The 14,202-nt window shown below is 39.5% G+C and overlaps 1 protein-coding gene across 9 annotated transcripts in view; it reads right to left on the bottom strand.

The window, feature by feature from the left end:
- trak2 (trafficking protein, kinesin binding 2) overlaps window positions 1-14,202 on the bottom strand; it is a 59,697-nt gene that overhangs the window by 15,757 nt on the left and 29,738 nt on the right. For 3 of the 9 annotated variants that reach the window (XM_088606750.1, XM_088606751.1, XM_088606749.1), the window contains exons 4-8: window positions 4,943-5,002; window positions 4,137-4,213; window positions 3,395-3,511; window positions 1,720-1,929; window positions 196-274 (exon numbers count right to left, since the gene is read on the bottom strand). In XM_088606750.1, coding sequence (XP_088462876.1) covers window positions 196-274; window positions 1,720-1,929; window positions 3,395-3,511; window positions 4,137-4,213; window positions 4,943-5,002 — 543 coding nt within the window. Of the gene's footprint in view, window positions 1-195; window positions 275-1,719; window positions 1,930-3,394; window positions 3,512-4,136; window positions 4,214-4,942; window positions 5,003-8,145; window positions 8,211-12,757; window positions 13,055-13,153; window positions 13,249-14,202 lie in introns of those variants that run through there. The other 6 variants (XM_088606753.1, XM_088606756.1, XM_088606754.1 and 3 more) reach the window with 6 other exon arrangements.

Here is a 14,202-nt window from a genome sequence, read left to right as displayed (position 1 = left end):
ACACATGGTCACTGAGCAGACAAGCTCACTGTAAAGAAAGAACTTCATAACTAAGGAACGCGATTTAAAACTCAGCATTGCTCCTCGTACTGCTTTTTCTAAAGCACAGCGTATGGCCATGAGAGAAAATATCTGGGCTATTACAATAAACAACAATGACTTAAAACACTTTTTTCGCATTCAACCAAAACTTACTGAGTTCTTTCACACAGTCGCTGACCAACTGCTGCTCTTTCTCCTCATATGTGATGGTCTCAGTCTTTAAGTGGCAAGCCTAGAACAGAACAACAACGACAACAATTTTGAGACCTTGACTTAGCTGGGCAAAAACTGAAACTCTGTTTCAACTGGCTCTGTCGTGTTCACATCATTGTCCTCACTTTTCTTCCTCAAGAATTTCTCTACTTGGCAATGCCACACGTAATGATTAACTGCCCGTTCTGTTAAAGAACCCCTATCAAGGATACTGTCCTCACATTTTATTTCATTAAAAAGAAAATAAAGCTTTGCCTCGAGTAAAACAGTAATTGTAATTTTAGTTCAGTCCTGCATTATAATACCATTTATTAAATTGGTAAATTTACACTGCAACACAGTCACTGCATAAATATGTGCCCAAACCTCTTTCTACCAATGGAAAACTATAGTCCTTGAAAGCAAAAACCATGTATAGGGTTACTAATATGAAAGGTTCTTTGTGGAGAAACAAATAATAAGGAATCTAAATAAAAAATAATAAGTTAATAAGTCTTTTGAATCTGCTGTTGGTCTCCTTCCAGTCTTCCATCACACTCCATCTTCCATCAATTTTCTAACAGCTTCATCCAATTCAGAGTAGCAGGAGAGCTGGAGCCTATCCCAGCAAGCAAGGATATGGGATCAAGGAGGGATACACCCTGGACTGGACGCCAGTACATCTCAGGGCAGACACGGACCCAAACACACACACATTCACACCAGCTTTTAGAGCTTTTTACAGAAGCCAATAAACCTACCAATATGTCACTGGACCTTGGGAGAAAACCCACGTGACCACAGGGAGAACGTGCAGACTCCACACAGATAGCACCCCAGGTCTGGAATTGTGACCCCAGGGCCCCAGCGCTACGAGGCAGCAATGCCTACCACTGCGCCACCGTTCCGCCCGTTTGTTGAAGACTTAACGTTTCTTTCTCAATTTTGTTCATTAAATATTACAGAGTAGTCACAGCAGAGACATTACGTTTTACACTTCGTAAGAATAAACTTTTGAAAAAGAGATGAAAAATGAAATTAAGGATGAAAAAGTGAGAATGAAAGAGAAAAAAAAACAGGTACAGTCAAAGCTGTATCAGAGTTTACCATAAAAAGGCATAAAGGTTATAGTGTAATTATATATAGTGGCTTAGGAGTATATACTGAGCTCCTCTTTCAAACCTAGTGCTCTCAAAGGCTTATCCCACAATTCTTTAAAATTGGAACACTTAACATTTCATTAAGCAACCAGCTCTGATTAGACAAGCTGTTTAAAAGGTTACAAATGAAACAAAGGCATTCCTCCCATCTCAGTACTTTTCCTACTTCTTTTTGCCTACACATACCCAGACCCTCTGGAGATGAAGCCGAGACAAACGAATACTTTTTAATGCGCATCGCCAAGTCTGAAGCAGATGGGAAACTGGTGGAAGGAAAGCAAGAGCGCGACAGAACAATCCGGAACGTGCGCAGGGGCTTGGATACCTGCGAGCGCAGGGCCAGGTTCTCCTCCTCCAGGTCGTGCAGTTTGCTCTGCAGCGCCTCCAGCTGGCTGAGCCCATGAGCCAGGCTGAAGGACTCGTTGTGGCGCAGCGGAGTGGAGCAGCTGGAGTCCGTCTCACTCTCCTCCGACGCGCTGGCTACGATGCGCAGTAGCTCGTCCTTTTTGGACAACTCGTGCTGCAGCTGGTGAACCTGCCCACCGACAGCACAGCATGCTGGGATACCAAGCCACTAAACATCACCTACCGGGTTCAAACTAGGCATCCGGTACATACGGAATTAAATGATATTTCCAGTTACGCATACAGCCCTTTTCAAAACTGAAAATTAGTTTGTTCAAAGCCAATTCGAAAATTGCAAAGGTGAATTAATAAAAAACTAATACTACATATCTTAAAGTAGTAACAGGGCAGAGAATAGCATATGAAATGCCCCATTCAATGTACTAGAAACTCTAAGACTTGTATTTGTCCCATGCTCAAAATCAGAGATTCGATGTTTGAGATAAGGATACAAAATTGCAACTTTGGGAACAAACACATATCGGGAGTGAAACAATGCAGCTGTAGATTTAACTCAAGAGTACAGAGATATATAACTGAATAAATCACGTACAGTACTTCAGAACGTGGATCAGCTTCTTTTCATTTGAATTTTCAAATCTGCTGGTGGTATAAAGCGACCCAGAAACTGTGAAACAGGATTTCAATGTTCAAGGTCTGGGAAGGCGCAGTACTTGTTTAGACAGAATTAAGGACAGAAATTTCCAGATGTCCAGATCTTGAGGACCAGACGCAGAGAATTATAAAGTAGTCTGCTACAGAACAAACATCGGTTTGTTTGCAAAGTGTTGAAAGACAAAATGCAGAAACCAATTCGCCAATGAAATTATATATTACATTTTGGTAGCATCATGTACTAGTGGTAAGGACTCCAGATTTCTGACTATCTGCAGGGTACTTCACTAGTTATTGCTCTGCTCTAAAAATGGGTCTTGTAAATGAAACTTGTTTCTCAGTTGACTTACCTGGCAAAATAAAGAATTAAAGAATTCAAAGTATACTAACTAGACAAACCAAAAATTAAACTTTCATTGCTTCAATTACATAAAACCTGTCTTAACTTTGAAATAACCTGGAATCGCATGACTCTAGTCAGCTTGAGTTTGTGTACAGGTCAAAATATCAGGAAACATCACTGAATTTAGTGTAAGACTTCTGTGAGCAGCTAAAACAACTTGGATAAGAGGCGATATGAACTAAACAAGTCCTCCAAGGCTTGTAGCCTAGTTATACCCCAATTTTGAGATTAGAACTGCTGTCAGTCAGTGTAGATTCTGATGAGTTTAAAGGTGTGTGAGGTTGAACTCACTGAAATATAGTGAACTGTCCAAAAAGCAGATGATGAATGCCTCTCTCTTCCACTTCAAACCAATCATGTTGCCTAATTTGACCAGAGGGTTCTTATTTAATATTTAATCTTTTAAGAAAAGTGTACATAATGCCATTTCATCACTAGACATTTAGGAGGGGATCTTTCCTCAGAGGCAGTGAAAAGAAAGAAACTGAAATAAAGAGTCGACATGGCAACAAGTACCACAATGCATTGCAACGACAGCGCCACAGTGGAGCCTGGGAGGCCCTGTTACTGCCCTCACCTGGTCGAAGGCCTGCGCCAGCTGCTCCTCCAGGGCCTCGTTGCGCTCCTGCAGGACGTGGTTGCGCTGGAGGAGAGACTGGCCTATCCTGGCCGCCAGCTCCAGGTCCCGATCTCTCTGAGGAGGGGCAAGGGACAGACCAACACGTCACCCTGGGGGCAGCACTCAGGACAGTATACAAAGCCAAAAACAGGCCGCTACGATTCAGTGCTTTCTAGATTCTCTTTCAAGTTTCAGTTTTCCCCATGACACAGTGTACTGTATATAGATGTGCCGGACACTTTGGCTGCTGGTGGACATTGTCAGAAAAAAAAATGTTAGTCTGTTAGTTTAAACAAAATCTCTGAGGCTGAATCCTTAATGAACAGGGCCCTGGGTTCAATTCTGGACCGGGGATGGTGTCTGTGTGGAGTCTGCATGTTCCCCTTGTGTTTGAGTAGGCTTCTCCCAGGCGCTCCCATATTTGAAAGACATACAGGTAGGTTCATTGGCTTCTTGGAAAATTGGTCTTAGGGTGACTGTGTGCATATCTGGGTCTGAGTCTGCGTCTGCTCTGGGATGGACTGGAGTCTTGTGCAGGGTGTATCCTTGTGTGTGTCCACTGCTTGCCGGCACAGGCTGCGACCCTGTATTAGATAACGTGGCTGGGAAAAAGATGGATGATCTAGCTAGAAATGTGTCCCCGTGAGTCATATGAGGTACAGAGTATCGTCAGAGACAGGAAGAAGATAAAGATGCTCACCTCAGCCAGGAGATGTGTAACCATGTCGATGTCATTGTAGGTTTTTGTCATCTGTTCCACCCTGTCTGAGCTGAGAACTAAGCAAAGAGAAGGCGCACAGTCAGAAAAGGTATAAAGAGGGTCTCGTGTAAGTCTTAAGGTATCTTATATTAGACGTGTAGCTAAGTTTTTTCATTCAACAACTTCTATATCTGTTGTTTTCTTTACTAACCCTCTAACATAAGATACTAATATTCCAAATCTAGAATAATATTCTTTCAAAACATGCATGGACGCATGGGAAATGTCTGTGAAATAGATATGCTTTTGTTGACATCAAAAATATATTTGTTATTTACATTTGGGCAACCTTCACAGTGCCACTTCTGTATAAAACCGCTGTCTCTCTTTTATACTGTCTTGAATATAAAATACAAATTCATTTGTATTATATAGGCTACTTGTTTAAAATAAGCGTTTAGTTTGGGTGTAAGTTAATTAGTACTGTAACTCCATTATCAAAAACTTGACAAAGTTGGCATTACTGAGCTCTGGAACTGAAGTACTGTACATGGACTAAATTTTTTTTTATGGTATCATCAAATTCAATTCTATTCAAAATAATTTATTCATCAATTTAAGCAGCAAGAAATGCAACATACAACTGAACAACATATAACATACAATTCTGGTTCTCTTCTTAGGGATTGAGAAATAGGTAGTGCCACCATTTAGTGTTCCCCAATTATATACTAATGTACGTTTAAGGACGCCAGCTGTGATACTATTAAGGAAAGCCCATTTTCACAGACAGAGCCCGAGGTTACCTTGGCAGGCACTTTGGGACCCAGGGTGGGCAAAGGAGGTGGGTTCCAACGCAAGATAAGCTGAATAGATAAAGCAGGAAAATTACGTGTTAAAGGCAGACATGGGCTGATGCATTTGCAAACACGGTTCATAGAGTTTAAGATTTATTTCCACCTACACCTCAAACCAAGTCCTACCCCCGCCAGTAACAGTATCCATTCATGTACTGTATATGTCACACATCTGTTCATGATCTTTTCAGAGACTTCAATGCTTCAGGTTAAGGAAAGCTACACTGAGCTGAATGAATAGCAACAGGTGGAGTTGTGATGGACATTGTAGGTCTCACCTTAAAAGAGAGATTAATAAATCTTTCAAACTATTTGAAGTGTTTGCAAATACATTTGAACCCAATTCCAGTTAAAGCACAGGAAGGAGGAAGAAGGCAGATACTGAGTGCAAGGGTGAGTGACAGAAATGAGATACTTCTGTAGGTCCACCCAAAAGATATAAAGATGACATGACAGTAAAGTCTTTTGTGTGCCCCTCCATGTGTAGTTTTAGGGGTGACCAAAATTTCAAAAGTCAAACCTTTTTTCCCCAAAGACTGCAGTCTGAGAAAGACAACTGCTAACTCTAAATAAGAAAGTATAAAAAAAATGTGCTTCAGTTCCCTTTTATAAATATAATAAGAGCATATATTGTCCCGATATTACTGCTTCGAAAAGCTAATTCTGTTTTGTTTTCTTCATACAGGCCTAGATAAACAGTGGCATGCAGACACTAATTCCAAATATCTATCAGTTATGAAAGTAAATGAAGTTTTAACTAATACATTCGTGACCACAAGACTACAGATACTATACACCTAGTTATTTGGATCTGCTTCTTTCTAACACTTAAAGTATGCTGGAAATAATCACTCATACTGGATACATTTTTTCCCAACTGTTCTCCTTGATGATTGTCACTTCCAGCTGAATTTCCATTACTGAAACGTCAATAAATAACAAAATGAGAGTCCAACTGTTTAGCCCAAGGATCAAATGTACAGATACTGATATACAACTGCCATAACATGGTATTTCTGGCAAGAAAATGCTTTATCATGTCTTGCTCTGACTATTAATACATTCTTGAATATACATACAGAAGTTTGAAAGTCTACATTAAAATGTGGCAACATCCAAAATATTTTTTCTATTACTATAACAAAAACAGACACCATGATTTACAGAACAATTAATACCATAATAAATGGGAATAATCTAAAATCATTACAATATCAAAACCACAAATTTCTTATATGAAATTCAAGAAGATAACCTAGAATGTTCTCTCAGAAGGCCTAATTTTTCATTATTTCTAATAATTCTAGGCAATGTCAACGATTTAGTTAGAGATTACTTACAAATACACAGGTGCTCAAAAATACTGGATTTCACTATATTGGTGGTTATAAATAGCATACTGTACCTCAGTAAATTGTTTAAATTGAGATACATTCTACTCTAATATTATTCTATTCTAAATTTTAGCCCTAAAGCTTGCCAATCCGCAACATTTGAAACATATTTTGCTACTAACAAGCCAACACATTTTAACTGGTTGAAAAAAAGGACTTGCTTTTTGAGAAAACAAATGATCTAAAAGTGTCATTTCTACTTACGTGGTCCAATCCTGCTAAAATCTTTTTTGAAAGAGCTAGAGTCTGAGTAGTCTTCAGGCCATCGTGTACTTAACTCTTGTCTACACATGAAATCAAGTTCATTCTGACCATTTCTAACTGCTCAAGAGTTTCAGAAGTTCAATTAATCAAATTCGTCTCCCTGTTGTGTAACGTACAGTTGGCAGTTTAAATGGCCTGATTTTGCACTGAAAGCAACCAAGGAGCTCTCAGATCACAAGAACAAAATAGCAAGAAGAAGAAGAAGCTGTGAAACACAAAACGTTTTCTTCTGCGCAAGACCGCAAACCCGGCAATTAATAAAATCCCTTCCTGTCCTCTCTGTCCAAGTGCATTTTGATTGGGGAGTGTTCTCCTGTTATCATCTCCTAATGTCATAAACACTGGGCCAAAGTCACAACGGTTACAGCACAGCATTTCTCATATTTGATACAGAGGCTGCCAAGTACGTACAGAATCTACTGTACCTCTTGTAAATATTTTCAGAATTTACACACATAACATGAAGAAAACCAAGTTGCTCCAGTGTTAGCAATATTGTAATAAGTAGTGGTGTCAACACCATTGTTTTAGTTACATCTGACTCTGGACAGGTACAACCTAACAAACCTAAATTTCCCTGTTACTTCAACAGGAGAAACAATCTTTCATTTCTTCACCTGATGTGCTGTGTTATGGGGCTGCAAGTACAGTATACAATGGTAGGCACTGTACTTCAGTGCAGAGCCTTGAAGAATTGGGTGCCTTCCTATATGCAATACATAGGATGAGAGGCACTATATAAATAATTTAAATTATTATTATAATTATGGGTGTGGGGTGTGGAGGAGACTCTTAAATATTTAAACCAAAGGACATACAAAGACATGGCAAAACATTTGACCACAGACTGACATGACACATTGTAAGCAAAAAAACACCAAGCAGTACTCTATGTATAGTAAACATTTAGTCATGCATACAGCTTTGAAAAGTAATATCATTTCAAGGAAAAAGACATTAAACAAGAGACATGTAGAATGAGTCAGATCACACCAATAAGGACAAAGCCAGAATGAAGAGAAGAGGTTTTCAGTTAAAGTATTTAATTATTAAGACTTCTATTTTCATGAACATGCATATTGGGGATTACAGCACCACCCTGTGTGGTTAAGAGCTAGAAATTTGCTATAAGCAGATTCACTTTTCTAGTTCACCAGAGTCAACAGAATCCAAAGGAAACAAGGTATAAACAGTTATTGTCCTGTAATGAATTACAAAAAACAATATGCACTATTTATATTTTTTTTAAAACACACATTTTTTTCATGATTAAATCCAAGCGCGCTAACAACACATTTCATCCAACTGCAGTCTCTTACACACCAGTCTGGTAAACCGTAAACATGACAGATGTTAAGCTGCTCTCTGGTTCTTTCTCCTGAGCTTTTTCCACAGGTCCCTTCTTTATGCTTACATACGCATCATATTTTTTATTTTACACAATCTAACAATACTGTGTTGCCATCAGGAAGACGAAAGGCTGCCTGCTCTTACCTGGCGAGAGAGAAAGAGGACTGGGATTTTGCGGCCTATCTCATTGTCTTCACCACAGAATATCTTCCTTTACCTGGGCTGTGTTACTCAGCCTGTATTGCCTCATGACACAGCTCTGTTTATGACTGGGACGGTACCTTACGTATTCTGAACATTTTACAACGTGTAGAAAAAAAACCCTTTCCACACAGACAGTATCACTACAATTTAGTGCTTAGATATCACACACTGTAAATGTTTAATGCTTCGCAAGAGCCATAAACACATTTTCTTTATCTTGACAGGAAACGTAAAACTAGTGCAAATCTTTATCCAGCAACGTATTACATTAGCAACAGAGTACTGAGAGCTCTGCAGGTGTTTATGTCTGAGCAGTGGCAAGAGCAAGCAATCTTCCTTGCCTGTCACTTAGCACTTGACTTCCTTTTTAAGGGTGAAACCTAAAGAGTGCAACTCCTTCTTGTTTAATGTCTTTAGTATCACAAACACCTGGAATCTACCATGAGATCAATCCATTTCTTTCAATCAATCAATCTTCCCCCTGATGTTTCTAGATTGTTCTATACTTGCTATAATCTGCTATAATCAGTCTCCGTTGTCCAGAAATGGTCCACAAAGAACCAAGTTATTTTCAATGTCCCACAGAACCTCTCTTCTTTTTTAAAATAACAAATTTAACTCATTTCCTTTTGTAAGGAGCCAGCAGGATGCCTTGTCGTTTAAAATATACACCAGTGACTCCCCCCAGATACATCTTAACATCGCTTCTAGATGCTGTCCTACCCCATCCACACCAAAACTTCTGAAGTGTTTCCTTTGCTTTTTTACCGTTAGAGAAGGCACCTCTGCGGTGACATTGTCTGTGAAGCAGAACCTTCTACAGTGAATGCTTTCTCCTATTAGCTGTGATAAGCTGCAAAGGATCACCCTTAACTCTGTCTTACAGATACCGAGTTCCTCTGGCATCAGACCATAGCATCCTATTGGTGACATCAAAAATACACTGACACTGACGAGACCGCAATTTTAATCAGGTATCAAGTGTTAAGAGAACATTAATCCATACCTTGCGTATCTTGACTAGGTGCTGAAAATCCATTAAACACTCAAAAACATAGCCCAATGTTGCCCTGCTGGCCTCACAGATCACCTGAGACACCCTCACTGTAACCTATTTATAACCCACATTCTCTGAGAGCTACTCAAGGAGGATATTCCTCTTGCAATTTAGACAGCTTCTGTTATAGTGGTCACTCATCTATAACCAAGGTAAGTGTTAATTAACTTGTAAATTAAAAAAGCTGCAAATAGTGGAGGCAAGCAGACCATCTTACCTGATGGGTTGGGATAATTGGTTTTAAAGGAGCTATATGTGATTAAGTATCCTATTAGTTTATCATTATTAATAATAAAATAAGGATGTCACTTGGATATTTCGAGAAGGGAATCTTATCTCATTCTCTTCCTTAACTTAAGCACCTTCCTGAGTTGTGCTGCTGGGTTGCAAAAAGGGTTCAGGAAAATGGTGAAGAACAGAATAACAAGTGAAATAAATGATCATAACCCCAACTTGTAAGGATTTCTCCAAGAATATACAGTATGTGAGCAGTTGGTATAGTTTAGAGGCACGTGAAGTTTTTATTCCATGACACGGTTTTGATGAAAAGAGTAATAATTCAGCCACACTTGTTTGAACAAATATTTCTTAACTACACATAAACATATAACACATAAGGTGTACTTACAGTACAAGGAGTTTCAGACACCTACAACTAGAACACCCCAAAACCTCCAGAGTACTACACAGTATTCGACTCTTAACACCTACAAAGGCCAAAATAAGAGATAAGCTTCCTTCTAAACTAAATACAATACAATTTATGATTAAACCCAGATGCCACAAAATAAATGGGACCCCGTTTCCCTATTCTAAACTGCACCCGATTTAAACCGAGGGATTCTTCACTCGGAAAATCCAAGTTCCTCAAAAGCTCCAGAATAGCAAGCTCTCCTAGCATGGTTCAAATACTTAGCTCAAAAGTGATGTTTTCTGATGATCTTGAAGAAGGGATGTTCACCTGCCACACACTTCAAATTCCGCCTCCTGTCTCCTCTCTCTCATCTCTTCCTCCCCCCCCCTCTTTTTCCAGCTTTCTCTGTCTTGATCTGATATTACAGTATATAGTGCCTTTCTGGACCGTTGATTAACACTCCATCATTTACTCAGAACTTAATTAACTAGGGTAAACTTTATCATTGCTTTGATCACAGACTCAGGACCCCCAACATCTCAGCAAACATTCCCTCTGCTCTGAAGCTGGAAACTTTTACACTAGCAATGTGTTACACGCTCCACCTAAACTCTTAGATACACTTCCTAGTCACCTTCACACATATAGCTGTAATAATAATAATCACCATCATCATCATCCCAAAGTGCTTTATTCATATAGAAGAAGACGTATGTCATCCATCACCTAAGTGCAACACTCATTTCAGTGACCTATAGCAGCCCTACTACACAACATATCAGGTGAAGGAAGAAGAAACTAGGTCCCAAGTTGAAATGAGCGAGAGTCTATAGAGACCAGATCTTTCGAGCCGCGGACGGAATTAAAACAAAACACCAGGGTGAGCGACACTTCTCATAAAGTGCTGACGGCGATTTTGCAACACTGCCCCTGCGGTTCTGTGCGTTTCTCTGGGAGTGTTGGCGATTGTCGTGTCACTGAGCGCTGTGCTGAACAACTACAGATCACATCATGCACCTTGCTATCACTCAGGCAGCTTAACCTTCTGTCCTATTCAAGCAACCTGGCTACAGATTTTTAGACCACTTGCTTTAATCGTGTAACTGATTCTAATAACCCCTAATGCTTTCCAACGGGAGCGCTCAACCGATGTCTGTGCATATGAATCAGTAACATATTTCATATAGACTTTCCACTCATGGACACTTGGTTGATGAACTGTATCTGCATGGCTGATTATACAATACATTATTACGTATAAATGCAAATGGTGAGAAACCGATCATTTCACTGAAACACAGATGGTACTAAATAAACTACAATATAAAATAACTGCATAACTAGCTATTCCCCAGAGAAGTTATACCTTGGAAGAAACTTTGCTCTGGTTTAACATGTTACTGAATGCTCAGCAGGTGGATGCTGCACATTGGTGGTGGTGGTGGAGGGGAGTCCCCCTTACCTGTAAAGCGCTTTGAGTGGAGTGTCCAGAAAAGCGCTATATAAGTGTAAGCAATTATTATTATTATTATTATTATTATTATTATTATTATTATTATTATTTATGTGCAGAAGACCCTGGTGTGCCTGGCCTACCCTTTTATCGAGGTAATCACTGATTATACGGATAAGACCAAAACAAGCAAAACACCACTTTTAGGAATCTGAGAGACAGTATGTTCTAAGGGGACAATGTCTCCGCAATTTGCCATGCAGCTAAGTTCTCACCAGAACATGTGAACTCCACACAGAAGACTCCTCAGTCCACCAACAAAACCCAGGATCCAAGTGCTAAGTGACAGCACAGCTAACATCAGCACACAAAGTGAAGCAATGCGGTGTGAAAGCTAATCTTTCTGTTAAAGTTGTTTTTTGAATTACAAAAGCAGAGCATGACATCTCTGTTTTCACTGTTAAGAACTGCAGTTTAACCCATCCAAACTAATAGCAGTAACAATCCTACAATTTTAATACTACAGAAATAATACTTAATACTACTTGCATAAACAACCCGGTTGCATTAATTTGCCACTGCATTTGGCATGTCTCTCTGAAATGTTACGTAAGAGCCAAAAAAGAGACAAGATTTCAAACTGCTGAAGAGGAGATTACAATGTATTGTAAACAATAATGGTAACCTTTTATTATATTATTGATTAGGGAGTAGGAAACTTTGCTCTTTTCAAACATTCCTTGCCAAGTTAGAATGAATTTGAACAGTAAAGAAGGCTGAATGAGGCGTACTCAAGTCTGGTAATACGAATTCTGCAGGCATGAGACGTTAATACAAGCTTTAGCTTTGATTTGGAAAAGAAAAACATAGATTGCACCTCAAACGCACAGTAAGGAAAGATAAAAACCAAACACAATTTAGTCTTAGGACTATTTTAGTACTTCAAGAACACAGTCTGGAAACAAAGGCTGAATCCAAGTATAAACGCATGCGTTCGATAATATCCATTGTGTTTACTATAACCAGAACATGGAATTTCTTAAGAAAGGTCACATTGCCTGATTAAATGAACATCCACTATTGGACTAAAATGATTATTTTTTTTAAAAACAACCCAGAATGACTGCAGCCAGTAATACATTTTGTATTAATACCAAATGTATCGCTACAGTAACCATGGATATTAGGCAGCCATTAATTGTAACTATAAGCAGCCAATCCAAATTGAGAAGGTGTCAGCTGTCTTGAGGGAAAAATCAGGCCACTGGCCAATCAAGGAGAGACAGCACCTGCAAGCAGCGACTACGTTTGCTTCAGGTCAGCTCTTGTCGTTTGTTCAAGGTCACCCACTAGGCGACCCCGGTGATGTTTTGCCCTGTCACCCAAGCGGCTTGACCCTGCAGCTCACCTTCCACAGCGAAGGCTTCGTAAAGGGCTTCATTCTCGGAGCTGTCCCTCTTCCTCAGCGGCATGACGGCCCCCCCCTGCCTCTCTCGCTTGCATTCTGTCGCGCCCACCCAACGTGCCCCCACCCCCCCCCCGCCCCGCACAGCCTACACCGTTAACCACACCTCGCGGCGGTTTCCAAGTCCAAATCCGCACAGCCTAGCGCATAGCTCCACAAACCCCCTTTCTATATTTACATCCTCTCAGCTACAGCCTACTTCTGAGCCAATCAGAGATCAGCATGCCTCTCAGTGACGGTTCTAGCAGAACTGGACACAACTGTCAAAACCAGCACCCTGTATTTGCGCCAATAATTAAAACTACTGCACATCCAAGCTGAAAAACAATATTCATCTACCTGTCACTCCATGATTTGTTTGTCCCCACTGTCTTTGATAAAGTAAGTGTCCCACTTCAGGGAAAAAAAAAGTCTCCCTTTGCCCTTCCCCTCTCTCTGTTGTTTCCTCTTTCATGTCTGGCGCTGATCTCCCGAGGCGAATTTTATTTAAAGCAGAACGCTTTAGGTCTGCAGCCAGCCCCAACCACACCAGCAAAATAATCCCTGGTGCTTAGTGAGCAGGATGTCCAAGGAAATAAAGATTTCCTGATTTCTGGTGTTGCTAACACTACCAAAACTTGAAATGTATTACTACAGTCCTTACTGGATGTCAGACATCACTCGCTGTACAGTAAGTACACAAGCAAACAAGGAGCACATCTCCTAGTAAACATCATAAACAACAAAGATTTTTATGTTGTTTCAGATTCCGATGTCTTAGATGTTATAGGCGGGACACATTATCCAGTCTTTTCTCTTTATTGATGAGGCAGGTCAGTTTGGTTTGAATATTTCTATATCCTTGTGATTTTCTTAAAATTTGTATAAATCACAAGTATTTAAAGCTCTAAAATCAATAAGCAAATGTATTGTTAAAACCAGAAAAAGGGTAGTTTGTGAAGGGTAACTTCATTTTTAATGTTGCACAAGCTGACGATTTCTAAACCGTTGCTTTCATTATTTGGCGAGCAATGAGATTGATACAGAAGCTAAAGTTCAAACATGGCAGTGCTTTTAGTGAACTGTGAAACAAAGGAACAGTGCGAGACCAACACCATGAAGGTTCACTGAAAACCATCAAGAAAAGAGATAAAAAAAAGGTACTGACTTGACCAAAGGATTTTAAATTAGGAATAATAAGCCTTTAGCACCAATCTGACAAAATTTGAGTGTACATTTATTAATCACAAACAAAAAACACATCAGCATTCATCATCACCACTGACAATGAAGTGATTTTTTGTTAAGTGGAATATTAAGTTAAGTGGAAAGGCTTTAAAATAGATCTTAAGAATTCTTTATTGCAGAAATTAAAAAATTAATAATTAATTCTCCACTAATTATTAATT

The sequence above is a fragment of the Lepisosteus platostomus genome, chromosome 14 (genome assembly GCF_059453375.1).
Source record: "Lepisosteus platostomus isolate fLepPlt1 chromosome 14, fLepPlt1.hap1, whole genome shotgun sequence".
Classification (NCBI taxonomy): domain Eukaryota; kingdom Metazoa; phylum Chordata; class Actinopteri; order Semionotiformes; family Lepisosteidae; genus Lepisosteus; species Lepisosteus platostomus.
The sequence above is the reverse complement of the archived record's forward strand: the minus strand, read 5'-3'. Positions and strand labels throughout refer to the sequence as shown.